This window comes from Chlorocebus sabaeus, chromosome 6, assembly GCF_047675955.1.
Source record: "Chlorocebus sabaeus isolate Y175 chromosome 6, mChlSab1.0.hap1, whole genome shotgun sequence".
Classification (NCBI taxonomy): Eukaryota; Metazoa; Chordata; class Mammalia; order Primates; family Cercopithecidae; genus Chlorocebus; species Chlorocebus sabaeus.
The window spans coordinates 25,629,732-25,643,994 of NC_132909.1; the positions used below are offsets into that span (position 1 = coordinate 25,629,732).

At 46.2% G+C, this 14,263-nt stretch overlaps 1 protein-coding gene across 1 annotated transcript in view; it reads right to left on the reverse strand.

Annotated features, from left to right (window-relative positions):
- Positions 1–617: 617 nt before the first annotated feature.
- Positions 618–14,263, reverse strand: part of WDR88 (WD repeat domain 88) — a 43,315-nt gene continuing 29,669 nt past the window's right edge. The window contains exons 9-11 of the mRNA XM_073016671.1: positions 11,637–11,705; positions 2,408–2,500; positions 618–656 (exon numbers count right to left, since the gene is read on the reverse strand). Coding sequence (XP_072872772.1) covers positions 618–656; positions 2,408–2,500; positions 11,637–11,705 — 201 coding nt within the window. The remainder of the gene's footprint in view (positions 657–2,407; positions 2,501–11,636; positions 11,706–14,263) is intronic.

A 14,263-nucleotide genomic window follows, 5' to 3' on the forward strand; every position in this document is an offset into this window, starting at 1 on the left:
GGTCCTGCCAGCTCATGTCTCCTGCCATGGGGGCCCTGAGGACATGCGTGGCAAGCCCCTTGACAGTCGGGAGGATGGGGGTGGGTGTCCAGCCCCATCCATTGTTCTGTGCAGAGTAAAATTGTGGGACTAAGAGGATTACTCCCTGACATCCTGAGAACACCCAACTTTTACAGAACCATGAGACTAATGTAGGCAAGATTTCTGAGCAAAGCAGCGGTGTGAAGTAGATTGACGCAGGTGCTACGCGCCCTCCTGCGTCCATGAGCCTGTTTCTGGCCAAAGCTCACAGAGAACACTGGAAACAAATGGCACAACTCACCCACCACGTCTGCTTCCCACTAACAAGCAAGAATCCCATGGGATGGGGTCTCCCAGGCTATGGGCAGAGGCCCCTCAGGGGTTCCCGCCATGCATGGTCCCCTGGAGAAGAGCCTGCAAGGTGGCACGCCCCTGCTCTGGCTTTCCCAGCCCCTAGGCTTTGCTGTCTTGCCCGCTCCAGGACACTGAGGCCTGCTGGAGAGAGGGGTAAACCCCGCCTGGGGCAGGCCTCGGGGCAGCCTGGCCTCTGAGGCTTCTCATGTTGATTGATTCAGAGCAAGTCAAATGCAGCAGGTTCATCCTTGCTTCAGCTTCAGGTAGGCCTCTTTCTTTTCCTTTTTTTGCAAGAAATAAATTAGATCCCAGTTCGGGAGCGGATAGCTCACGCCTGTAGTCCCAGCACTTTGGGAGGCTGAGGTGGGTGGATCACTTGAGCTCAGGAGTTCGAGACCAGCCTGGCCAACATGGTGAAACCCTGTCTCCAATAAAAACACAAAACAATTAGCCGGGCGTAGTGGCAGGCGCCTGTAGTCCCAGCTACTCAGGAGGCTGAGTCAGGAGAATCACTTGAACCTGGGAGGCGGAGGTTGCGGTGAGACGAGATCGCGCAACTGCACTCCAGCCTGGGTGACAGAGCTAGACTCCCTCTCGAAAAAGAAATAGAGAAAAAGAAAAAAGAAATTTGATCCTTTACCTACCTTATCCTACATTCCTACATCCCACGGTCCAACCCCAGAACAGCAGGGCTGACAGAGGAGGTGGCTCCCAGGCCCTGCCCTAGGTGGCCAGTGAAAGACAAGAGCCATCACTGCTCTGTAGCAAGTCAGCTTTCAGGGTTTAATGGCCAACACAGCCACAGGGACAAGGCCCATTTGAGTCCCACCCCTCATACTCCTGCCTTGCTGTGCGGCTCCCAAATTAGCCATTCCCAGAAGCCGTGGCTCCCAGTCAAACCTGAAAGGAGGTCAAGTCTAGATGGCTCCAGGATTCCCAGGGAAGGACTCAAGTGGGCCCAGCCCACACTCCAAGGCAGCAGCCAGGTGTGTGCACAGAGAGGCTGCAGCGGGGAGTTGCCTCCACTGCCCAGGGACAGCCTCTGTGGCCAGCCTGGGTTGGGCCTGGTGAAGCAGAAAATATGCTGGCCCAACCACCAAGCTCTTGCACTAGAGAAGCGCGGGCACCTGAGTCTCTTGCATGGGAAGTGGGGCACTGGGGACCTACCCAGGGTAGGAGGCTCACGCAGTGCCCAGCTGTGTACCTGGCCATTCCTCCACTGACCAGTGCTCCTGCGGGCTTCATCCCCTCCACGCCCCCTCACTCCATCCCTCCGACACACCGCTGGCTCCTGCCTCTCAGGCTCTGCACTCTGCACTGGCTGTTCTCTTTGCTGGGAAGTTCTTTCCTTTTTTTTTTTTTTTTTTTTTTTTTGAGACAGAGTCTCGCTCTGTCGCCCAGGCTGGAGTGCAGTGGCGAAATCTCGACTCACTGCAACTTCCACCTCCCAGTCCCAGGTTCAAGGGATTATCCTGCCTTAGCCTTCCGAGTAGCTGAAATGACAGGCCTGCATCACTACGCCTGACTAATTTGTTTGTATTTTTAGTAGAGATGGGGCTTCACCATGTTGTCCAGGCTAGTCTTAAACTCCTACCTCAGGTAATCTGCCTGCTTCAGCCCCCCAAAATGTTGGGATTACAGGCGTGAGCCACTGCATCCAGCTGGAAGTTCTTTCCTTTAAATATCTACATGGCTCACCCCCTCACCACCTTCAAGTCGACACAGCGGTCACCTCTCAATGAGACTTATCCTGACCACCCTTTAAAATCTGGCAACCTCCAGCACTCCTATTCCCGTTTCTTGTGTATTTTTCTGTCAATTACTTATCACCATGTGACTTACTACACATTTTTCTTGTGTCTTTCCTCTTTGTGTCCTCTCTTTTAGAATTTAAGCTCCCCCGGGGCAAAAATGTCAGTCCGTTTGTTCACGGTTGCATCTCCAAGTGCCCAAAGTTCATTTAAATAATAAATTAATTTATAGAGGGAACTAATGAAAGCTTTCCCTAGGCTTAATTTTACCCAATACCAACCTGTTTCACCTTTAAGCCCATAGCCTTTTTGTACTTGATTACCAAAGGAATTTCGTCAATTTCTTCAATATTCCACAGTCTCATGGTCCTATCCTAAAACAAATAGCAAACCAACGGTCACCAAACAGGCTGTGGTACATCCATACAAAGGAATATCATTCAACAATCCAAAGACACGGGCTGTCAAGGCACCAAAAGACAGAGGAGCCTTCAATGCACATTGTTAAGCCACAGAAGCCAACCTAAAGAGGCTACAGAGTATAATTCCAACCACATGACATTCTGGAAAAGGCAAAACTAAAGTAAATAGATCAGTGGTTGCCCAGGATTATGGGAAAGAGGAGGAGGGATGAATAGTAAAACTATTCTGTATGGCCAGGCGCGGTGGCTCATGCTTGTAATCCCAGCACTTTGAGAGGCCAAGGTGGGTGAGGTAGAAGTTCAAGACCAGCCTGAGCAATAATGGTGAAACCCCATCTCTACTAAAAAATACAAAAATAGCTGGGTATGGTGGCGTACACCTGTGGTCCCAGCTACTTGGGAGGCCGAGACAGGAGAATTGCTTGAACCCAGGAGGCAGAGGTTGCAGTGAGACAAGATCGTGCCACTGCACTCAAGCCTGGGTGATAGAGCGAGACTCTGTCTCAAAAAAAAAAAAAACAAAAAACTATTCTGTATGACACTGTATTGGTGGATATATGATATACATTTGGCAAAACCCGTAGAACTATACAACACAAAGCATGAAACGATGTAAACCATGATCTTTAGTTAATAAATAATAGTTCCCGAAAGGAATGCAGTCCTGTTGATACCTGGATTTTAGCCCAGCGAGAGCTTGTCAGACTTCTGTCTTACAGAACTGTAAGATATTAAATTTGTGTTGTTTAATGTTTAAACAGTACAGTCTAGTAACTTATTATAGCAGCAATAAAAAAACGGATACACTGAGTATGTTACATTTCTTGATTCAGCAGTTGCAACTAAATGTCCTATGGGAAAACAAAGGGGACATTTTTGTAATAGATGTGTTGACTTTTTTTTGGTAATAGATGTGTTGGCTTCATGCTGAGTACAGCGGTCAGATCTTACCAATAAGCATACTTCCTACAGTATAGCAAGTGATTTGCCAAATCATGGCAACAAAAAATGTCCTCCTTGCTCTTAGCTACTTTAATTTGAAAGTTAGTTTCAAGCTGGGCATGGCGGCTTACACCTGTAATCCCAGCACTTTGAGAGGCAGATGCGGGAGGATGGCTTCAGCCCAGGAATTCAAGACCAGCCTGGGCAATATAGCGAGACCTTGTGTCTGCAGAATAAAAAAAAATTTTTTTGTTAGGCTGGGCATGGTGGCTCACACCTGCAATCCCAGCACTTTTGGAGGCCAAGGCATGCGGATCACCTGAGGTCAGGAGTTTCAGAGTAGCCTGGCCAACATGGCGAAACCCTGTCTTTACTAAAAATACAAAAATGAGCCAGGTGTGGTGCTGCATGCCCATAATCCCAGCTACTCAGGAGGCTGAGGCAGGAGAATCGCTTGAACCTGGGAGGCGGAGGTTGCAGTGAGCCGAGATTGCACCATTGCACTCCAGCCTGGGTGACAGAGCGAGCTCTGTCTCAAAAATAATAATAATAATAATTTTTTTTAATTAGCTGGGTGTGGTGGTGCACACCTGTAGTCCCAGCTACTCGGAAGGCTGAGGCAAGAGGATTACCTGAGCCCAGGAGTTTGAAGCTGCAGTGAGCTATGATCGCGCCACTGCACTCCAGCCTGAGTGACATGGTGAGACCCTGTCTCTAAAAAAATTAAGTTGGAGTTTTTAATCTTCTGGATTTCTATGAAGATTTTAATAAAACTGCAGAAAACCAAAGCATGTTGGTCCTCATCTAAATGCAAACTAGACTTTGCTCGTCTATCTCCATATTCAGCAGACAGTGCCATTGTAAATTTTGGCAAATTCCATTCCTTCTGTAAATTTCTTACCAAATGGCAAATTCCATTCCTTCTGTAAATTCTTACCAAATTTCTTACCAATGCCAAATGGCCTGCACACTTTGTACACAAAACTCCTAAAAGGGGAGTGTGGTTTTCTTACCTATAATGTTGGGTCTTTCATAATAAAAGTTTAGGGCCACTTTTCACCTTCCTCAAAATGTACAGAAGCACTTAATGAGATTTTTTTTTTTTCTTTCTATAAGACAGGGTTTTATTCTGTCACCCAGGCTGGAGTGCAGTGGTGTGCTCTCAGCTCACTACAACCTCCGCCTCCCAGGCTCCAGTGATTCTCCTGCCTTGGCCTCCTGAATAGCTGGGACTACAGGCACACACCACCATATCCCACTAATTTTTTGTATTTTTAGTAGAGACGGGGTTTTGGCATGTTACTCAGGCTGGTCTCAAACTCCTGGGCTCAGGCAATCTGCCCACCTCAGCCTCCCAAATTGCTGGCATTACAGGCATGAATCAACATGCCCAACCAAGATTTTCAATTAGCGAAATGGAAAGAGATATCTTCTTTAAACATGTGCCTACAAGATGGCTATTATCATTTCTGAGCATAGAAAAGATGTTAAAATGGGCTGGGCACAGTGGCTCATGCCTGTAATCCCAGCACATTGGGAGGCCAAGGCGGGTGAGTCACTTGAGGCCAGGAGTTTGAGACCAGCCTGGACAACAAGGCCAAACCCCGTCTCCACTAAAAATACAAAAAATTAGCCAGGCATGGTGGCGGGCACCTATAATCCCAGCTACTGGGGAGGCTAAGGAAGGAGGATTACCTTAGCCTGGGAGGCTGAGGCTGCAGTGAGCTGAGATTGTGCCACTGCACTCCAGTCTGGGCAACATAGCAAGACCCTGTCTCTTTAAAACATAAATAAATGGGCCAGACGCAGTGGCTCACGCCTGTAATCCCAGCAATTTTGGGAGGCTGAGGTGGGTGGATCACCAGAGGACAGGAGTTCGAGACTAGCCTGACCAACATGGAGAAACCCCATCTCTACTAAAAATACAAAATCAGCTGGGCGTGGTGGCGCATGCCTGTGATCCCAGCTACTCAGGAGGCTGAGGCAGGAGAATCGCTTGAACCCAGGAGGCAGAGGTTGCGGTGAGCCAAGATTGCACCATTGCACTCCAGCTTGGGCAACAAGAGAGAAACTCCGTCTCAAAAATAAAATAAATAAATAAATAAATAATGCACATTTTAGATAGATATAGCCTATACCATGAGTTTATAGTGCAAAGGACTTCATTGACAAATACCTGATCTTTTAAAGCAAGCTTATAGATTTAGTACATTGAACATTTTTGGAGTGCTGGGAAATAAAGCCTGCAAATCAAAGAACCTGTTGTTGCCAATAAGTAAAATCTTTTTTTTTTTTTTTTTTGAGACTGGGTCTCACTCTGTCACCCAGGCTAGAGTGCCATGACTTGATCTTGGCTCACTGCAACCTCCCCTTCCCGAGTTCAAGCGATTCTCCTGCCTCAGCCTCCCAAGTAGCTGGGACTACAGTCACGTGCCACCAAGCCTGGCTAATTTTTGTATTTTTAGTACAGACGGGGTTTCACCATGTTGGCTAGGCCGGTCTCGAACTCCTGACCCCAGGTGATCCACCTGCCTCGGCCTCCCAAAGTGCTGAGATTACAGGCGTGAGCCACCACCCCCGGCCAGTAAGTGAAATGTTAAGTATCCATGCTCAAATGATTTTGCTGAGGGGATATTTAGCTTGAAGTTATCACATTGGGCTGACACCAGGAATCAGTATAATGTGGGCTTGATAAGAATGGAGCTGTGAATTAAAGCGAGTTTTACATTTGACAGTGTTTAGTTTTATTAAAACTACAGAAACTAAAAGGATGTCCTGAAGGTTGCAAGCAGTTCAGAGAAGTATTATTTGCCATGGAAACAGAAAAGCAAAGATATCCTACTGTATTAAGGGACAGAAAGAAACATGTCATTGTTGGTTTTTTTAACTTGTGATAAAATATATACAACATAATATCATTTTAACAATTTGTAAGTATACAATTAAGTCACATTAAATACTTTCACAATCTCCTATCACCATAACCAGTCTCTATACCCAAAACTTTTTCATCATCCCCAACAAAAACTCCATTACCCATTAAATAATTACTTTCTCCCCACCCTCCAGCCCCTGGCAACCACCATTCTACCTTCTGTCTCTGAATTTGGCCATGCTGGATTCCTCGTCTAAGAAGAATCATTACCGTATTTGCCCTTTTGTGACTGACTTATTTCACTTAGCATGTCATCAAGATTCATCCGTGATGTAGCATGTCAGAATTTCCCCCTTTTTATGGCTGAATTCCCTTGTATGGATAGACCACACTTTATGTATCCATTCATCCAACACCTAGGTCGCTTCTACCTTTTAGCTATTATAAATAATGCTACTGTGAACATTGGCATATAAGTATCAGTAAGGCCCTGCCTTCAGTTCTTTTGAATATAAACCCAAAAGTGGGCAGGGCATAGTGGCTCACACCTATAATCCCAGCACTTTGGGAGGCCGAGGCGGGTGGATCACCCGAGGTCAGGAGTTTGCAACCAGCCTGGCCAACATGGTGAAACCCTGTCTCTACTAAAAACCCAAAAAACCTGGGCATAGTGGCACACACCTGTAATCCCAGCTACTCAGGAGTCTGAGGCAGGTGAATCACTTGAACCCAGGAGGTGTAGGTTGCAGTAAGTGGACATCATGCCATTGCACTCTAGCCTGGGCGACAAGAGTGAAACTCTATCTCAAACAAACAAACCAACCAACAAAACACCCAAAAGTGGAGTTGCTGGATCATATGGTAGTTGCATTTAAGCTTTTGCGGAACTGCCAAACCATTTCCCACAGCAGCTGCACTATTTTACATTCCCATCAGTCATGCACAAGCGTTCCAGTTGCTCCATATCCTTTGCCAACATTCATTATTTTCTGAGTTTTTTTTTATTATAGACCTCCTGGTAGATGTGAAGTGGTACCTTACAGTGCTTTTGATGTGCATTTCCCTAATGACTAATGATGTTGAGCATCTTGTCATATGCTTCTTGGCCATTTGTATATCTTCTTTGGAGAAATGTCTATTCGAGTCTTTTGCCCATCCTTGAATTGGGTTGTTTTTTGTTGTTGAGTTTTCAGAGTTCTTTATGTATTCTGCATATTAATCCCTTATCAGATACATGATGTGCAACTATTTTCTCCCATTCTCTAAGCTATCTTTTCACTTTCTTGATATTATCCTTTGATGCACAAAAGTTCTTTTTTTTTTTTTTTTTTTTTTTGAGACGGAGTCTGGCTCTGTCGCCCAGGCTGGAGTGCAGTGGCCGGATCTCAGCTCACTGCAAGCTCCGCCTCCCGGGTTTACGCCATTCTCCTGCCTCAGCCTCCGGAGTAGCTGGGACTACAGGCGCCCGCCACCTCGCCCGGCTAGTTTTTTGTATTTTTAGTAGAGACGGGGTTTCACCGTGTTCACCAGGATGGTCTCGATCTCCTGACCTCGTGATCCGCCCGTCTCGGCCTCCCAAAGTGCTGGGATTACAGGCTTGAGCCACCGCGCCCGGCCAAAAGTTCTTAATTTTGACAAAGGTTAGGTTGTCTATTTTTGCTCTCATTGCCTATACTTTTGTTATCATGTCCATGAAATCACTGCCAAATTCAATGTCATGAAGATTTTCTCTACTGTTTTCTTCTGAGGGTTTTACAGTTTAGCTCTCAAGTTAAGGTGTTTGATCCTGAGTTAATTTTTCTATACAGTATTAGGTAAGGGTGCAGTTTCATCCTTTGCATGTAAATTTCCAATTTTCCCAGAAGCATTTGTTGAAAAGACTGTCCCTTCTCCATTGAATGGTCTCAGCACCCTTGTCAAAAATCCCTTATTTCTGGGCTTTCTATTCTAAGCCATCAGTCTATATGTCCCTATGCCAGAACCATACTGTTTTAATTACTATAGACTTGTAGTAACTTCAAAGTCAGGAAGTGTGAGTCCTCCAATTTGCTTATTCTCCTTCTCCCTCTTACTCTTCTCCTTCCCCTTCTCCTTCTCCTTCTTCAGGATTGTTTTGGCTGTTTGGGGCCCCTTGCAATTTCATATGAAAATGCTGTTGGAATTTTGATAGGGATTATGCAGAATCTGTAGATTACTTTGAGTAGTACTGACATCTTAATGATGAGTCTTCCTGTCCATGAATATAGGATGTTTTTCCATTCATCCAGGTCTTCTTTAATTTCTTTAAGCAATATTTTATAGTATTCATTGTGCCAGTCTCTCACCACCTTTGTTAGATTTATTCGTAAGTATTGTTTTAGATGCCATTGTAAATGGAATTGCTTTTCCTTTTCAGATTGTTCATTGCTGGTGTATAGAAACACAACTTTTTTTGTGTGTTGATTTTGTACCCTGAAACTTTGTTGAATTCATTTATTAGCTTTAGTAGCTTTCTTGTGAATTCTTTGGGATTTTCTATCTTTATGATCATGCCACCTACGAATAGAAATAATTTTGGGGCCAGGCATGGTTGCTCATGCCTGTAATCCCAGCACTTTGGGAGGCAGAGGCGGGCGGATCATGGGGTCAGGAGTTCAAGGCCAGCCTTGCCAATATGGTGAAACCCCGTCTCTACTAAAAATGCAAAAAATTAGCCTGGCATAGTGGCACATGCCTGTAATCCCAGCTACTCAGGAGGCTGAGGCAGGAGAATTGCTTGAACCCAGAAGATGGAGGTTGCAATGAGCCGAGATCATGCCACTGCACGCCAGCCTAGGCAACAGAGCAAGACTCCATCTCAAAAAAAAAAAAAAAAGAAAGAAAGAAATCATTTTGGCTGGGCATAGTGGCTCACACCTGTAATCCCAGCACTTTGAGAGGCCAAGGCCAGCAGATCACTTGAAGTCAGGAGTTCAAGGCCAGCCTGGACAACATGGTGAAATCCCATTTCTACCAGAAGAATTGCTTGAATCCAGGAGATGGAGGTTGCAGTGAGCTGAGATTGTGCCACTGCACTCTAGCCTGGGTGACAGAATGAGACCCTGGGAAGAAAGAAAGAAAGAAAGAAAGAAAGAAAGAAGGAAGGAAGGAAGGAAGGAAGGAAGGAAGGAAGGAAGGAAGGAAGGAAGGAAGGAAGGAAGGAAGGGAGGGAGGGAGGGAGGGAGGGAGGGAGGGAGGGAGGGAGGGAGGGAGGGAGGGAGGGAGGGAAAGAAAGAAAGAGAGAGAGAAAGAAAGAAAAAAGAAAGAAAGAAAAGAAAAAGAAAGAAAGAAAGAAAGAAAGAAAGAAAGAAAGAAAGAAAGAAAGAAAGAAAGAAAGAAAGAAAGAAAGAAAGAGAAGAAAGAAAGAAAGAAGAAAAGAGGATGGGAAGGGAGGGGAGGGGAGAGGAGAGAAGAGGAGAGGAGGAAGACAGGAAGGAGAGGCAGGCAGGCAAGTTGGGAGGGAGGGAATGAAGGGAAGGAAGAGAATTTTACTTCTTCCTTTTCAATTTGGATGCCTTTTATTTTTATTTTTTTTCTTGTCTAATAGCTCTGGCTAGCACTTCCAGTACAATACTGAATAGTAGCAATGAAAGTAGGCATCCTTGTCCTGATCCTGATCTTAAGGAAGAAAAATTTTAGTCTTTTACCACTGAGAATCATGTTAGCTGCAGATTTTTTATAAACACTCTTTATCATGTTGAGGAATTTTCCCTTTATTCCTAGCTTTCTGAGTTTTTTATTATTATCATGAAAGGGTTTTGGATTTTTTCAAATGCTTTTCTGTGTCAGTTGAAATGATCGTATAGGTGTTTTTCCCTTTGTTCTATTAATGTGATATATCACACTGATTTTATGTTGAGCCACCCTGTATCCCTGGGACAAATCCCACTTGGTCATGGTAAACAATCCTTTTAATGTACTGTTGGATTTGATCTGCCAATATTATGTTGAGCATATTTGCATCTATATTAATAAGGGATATTGGTCTGTAATTTTCTTTTCTTGTGACATTTGTACTTGGCTTTGGTATCCAACTGGTGCTGGCCTCATAGAATGAAGTCACTGCTTTATATTAAATATAAGTGATGTGTGTTTCATCAGTTCTATTTTATTTGTGTTTGCTTTTTTAAACAGTCTTACCTCTGTGTATGTTAAGAATATATAATATAACCTACAAAATTTATTTATTTATTTGTTGGACACAGGGTCTAGCTCTGTCACCCAGGATAGAGTGTAGTGGCATGATTGTGGCTCACTGCAGCCTCTGCCTCCCATACTCAAACCATCCTCCCATCTCAGACTCCTGAGTAGCTGGAACTATAGGTGTGCACCACCACTCCTAGCTAATTTTTTGTATTTCTGGTAGAGACAGGGTTTCACCATGTTGCCCAAGCTGGTCCCAAACCCCCGGGCTCAAGCGAACCTCCCGCCTCTGCCTCCCAAAGTGCTAGGATTACAGGCATGAGCCACCGTGCCTAGCCAAAAGTTTAAATATTCAATACTTTTTTTTTTTTTAAGAGACAGGGTCTCACTCTGTCGCCCAGGCTGGAGTATAATGGCATGGTCACAGCTCACTGCAGTCTCAGCCTCCTAAGCTGAAGCATTCCTCCCATCTCAGCCTCCCAAGTAGCTGGGCCTGGAGTAACTGAGACTCTAGGCTCACATCACTATGCCTGGCTAATTTTTTGTAGAGACAGGGTTTCGCCACATTGCCTAGGCTGGTCTCAAATTCCTGAGCTCAAGCTATCTGCCTACCTTGGCCTCCCAAAGTGCTGGGATTGCAGACATGAGCGGCCACCACACCCAGCTTTTTGTTTTTAGACAGGGTCTCATTGTTTGGCCCAGGCTGGAGTGCAGTGATGCCATCACGACTCACTGCAGCCTCGACCTCCCAGGCTCAGGCCATCCTCCCACCTCAGTCTCCCAAGTAGCTGGGTGGTCTCCAAGGCTTATCCATTCGCTAATGCTTTCCCTTCAAGCCCCCGATTGGCTCCACTGCTCACCGATCCAGTCAGACTCTTTTTCCAACAAAGTTCAAATGTCAACAGTTCAGACACAGAAATACCTGGAAACTCCTTGCATTTGCAGACGGAAGGACATGCTCTCCACATTCCCAGGCAGCTCCGTGAACACTATGGCCCGGCCAGGTACAGCTCACCGAACCCACCCAGGAATTTTATACTTGGCAGTAACTCTTCCACCATCACCAATTCTGACGAATGTGATCGATATTGTAAGCTTGGCCACTTTTACCTTGGAAGCAGACAGGATCCATTTCTTGTTGTTGCTAATGGCAACATCCATCACCCAGTCATTATGGCCCTGAAGAAATATCAAATTTTAATGAAAACCTGGAGAAAATAATTTTGAAAGAACAACAAAAACAAGCTGGGTGTGGTGGCTCACACCTGTAACCTGCCCTTTGGGAAGCCGAGGCGGGAGGGTCACCTGAGCCCAGGAGGTAGAAGCTTCAGTGAGCCATGATTGTACCACTGCACTTTAGCCTGGGCAACAGAGTGAGGTCCCATTCTAAAAAAACAACAGAGTCAAGAACCCAGTGTTGCTAACATTTCAGAGTTCCTGGCTGAGCACAGTGGCTCATGCCTGTAATCCTAGCACTTTGGGAGGTTGAGGTGGACAGATCGCTTGAGTCCAGGAGTTTGAGACCAGCCTGGGCAACGTAGTGAAATCCTGTCTCTACTAAAAATACAAAATATTAACTGGGCATGGTGTGACGTGCCCCTGTAATCCCCACTACTCAGGAGGCTAAAGTGGGAGAGTCACCTGAGCCCGGGAAGGTTGAGGCTGCAGTGAGTCATGATCACGCCACTGCACTCCAGCCTGGGCGACAGAGCGAGACTGTCCCAAAACAAACAAACAAACAAAAAAAAGAGCAGAGCAGCTCATTGTACTTCCTTGGTTTCATCAACAACATTTAGGGTGGAATACAAAGTATAAAGATGTGGGATATATGTACATTCTATGTTTTTTTGCTGTTGTTTTTTGGGGGCTTTTTTTGGTTTGTTTTTGAGACAGAGTTTTGCTCTTGTCGCCCAGGCTGGAGTGCAGTGGCGCAATCTCCACTCACTGCAATCTTCACCTCCTGGGCTCAAGCGATTCTCCAGCCTCGGCCTCCCAAGTAGCTGGGATTACAGGTGCCCATCACCATGCCCAGCTAATGTTTCTATTTCTAGTAGAGACGGGGTTTCACCATGTTGGCCAGGCTGGTCTCGAACTCCTGACCTCAAGTGATCTGCCCGCCTAATCCTCACACAGTGCTGGAATTACAGGCATGAGCCACCACGCCCTGCCCACTCTATATTTATTTAGTTAGTTATTTTTATTTTGAGACAGGGTCTCACTCTGTCCCCCAGGCTGGAGTATAGCAGCTCAATCATAGCTCACCGCAGCCTCTACCTCCTGGGCTCAAGTGATTCTCCTGCCTCAGCCTCCCAAGTAGCCGGGACCACAAATCTGTGTGCCACTGTGTATGGTTTTTTAAAATAGTACTCGGGTGTTTAGCAGGATTGGGGGGAAAATATTATATTCCCAGCTGGTCTCAGGTTTTCGTTTGCGTTCTTTGTTCTAGGGAATACCCCTCAGAAGCCCTGTAAGCGAGGGGCTTTTGGCTTCCAATAACTGCAAATTTGATCCACTGTGGCTTAAGCAGAGGAGGAGTGGGATGTTTTCTTTAGGTAAATAGGAGCTCAGAGCAGGCCGGGCGCGGTGCCTCACGACTGTCATCCCAGCACTTTGGGAGGCCGAGGCAGGCGGATCACGAGGTCAGGAGATCGAGACCATCCTGGCTAACACGGTGAAACCCCGTCTCTACTAAAAAATACAAATATATATATATATATATATATATATATGTATAGCCAGGTGTGGTGGCTGGCGCCTGTAGTCCCAGCTACTCAGGAGGCTGAGGCAGGAGAATGGCGTGAACCCGGGAGGCAGAGGTTGCAGTGAGCCAAGATCGCGCCACTGCACTCCAGCAGAGACTCCATCTCAAAAAAAAGAGGAGCTCAGAGCAGATAGCTGCTATTGCTGCCTCAGGCACTGAATGATGGCTGGGCTTTATGCCAGCATCTCTGTCCTTCTTTGGCCTTCCCCCTACGGAAAGAGGCAGAAAGTGAGGCCATCGTGTGGTCAGAGAAAAAGGAATCAGAGAGAAGGTTAAACCGCTCAGTGTGATAAAAGGACAGGAGTTTGGGGATGGGAGAACAGAGAGGAGAGAAGAGGAGAGAGAATAGAACAACCAGCTCTGTCACCCAGGCTGCAGTCCAGTGGTGCAGTCTCAGCTCACTGCAGCCTTGCCTCCCAGGCTCTAGAGATTCTTATGCCTCAGCCTCCCAAGTAGCTGGGGCTACAGGTGGGCATCACCACATCTGGCTAATTTTTGTATTTTTAGTAGATATAGGGTTTCACTATGTTGGCCAGGCTGGTCTCGAACTCCTGACTTCCAGTGATCCTCCAGCCTCAGCCTCCCAAAGTGCTGGGATTACAGGCATGAGCCACTGTGCCCAGATGACAGAGAGACTTTAAGCACAGAGAGGTTTAACATTCCATTTTAAACTGTTTATTTGCTGTGAGTAAACTCGCTTTGTCTCCCCAAGTCCTAGGAGAAGACAGCTCAGCTAGACCAGCCCCAGGGACCTGAACATGGGCTGCTGGAGGACACATGTCTACTTTGTGTCCCTGGGGACAGAAAGACCAAGAATCAGGGATGCACGCATTCACAGCCAAAGGTGACAGTGAGATCGTGAAACCAGGGAGTGTGCAGAAATCCTGGCATGCGGGGCCCCTTGGGGGAACGGGGCACAGCATGAGGCAATCGTGGGTTCTTGCTGTGTTGGATAACACATCCCCTTATCATAGAG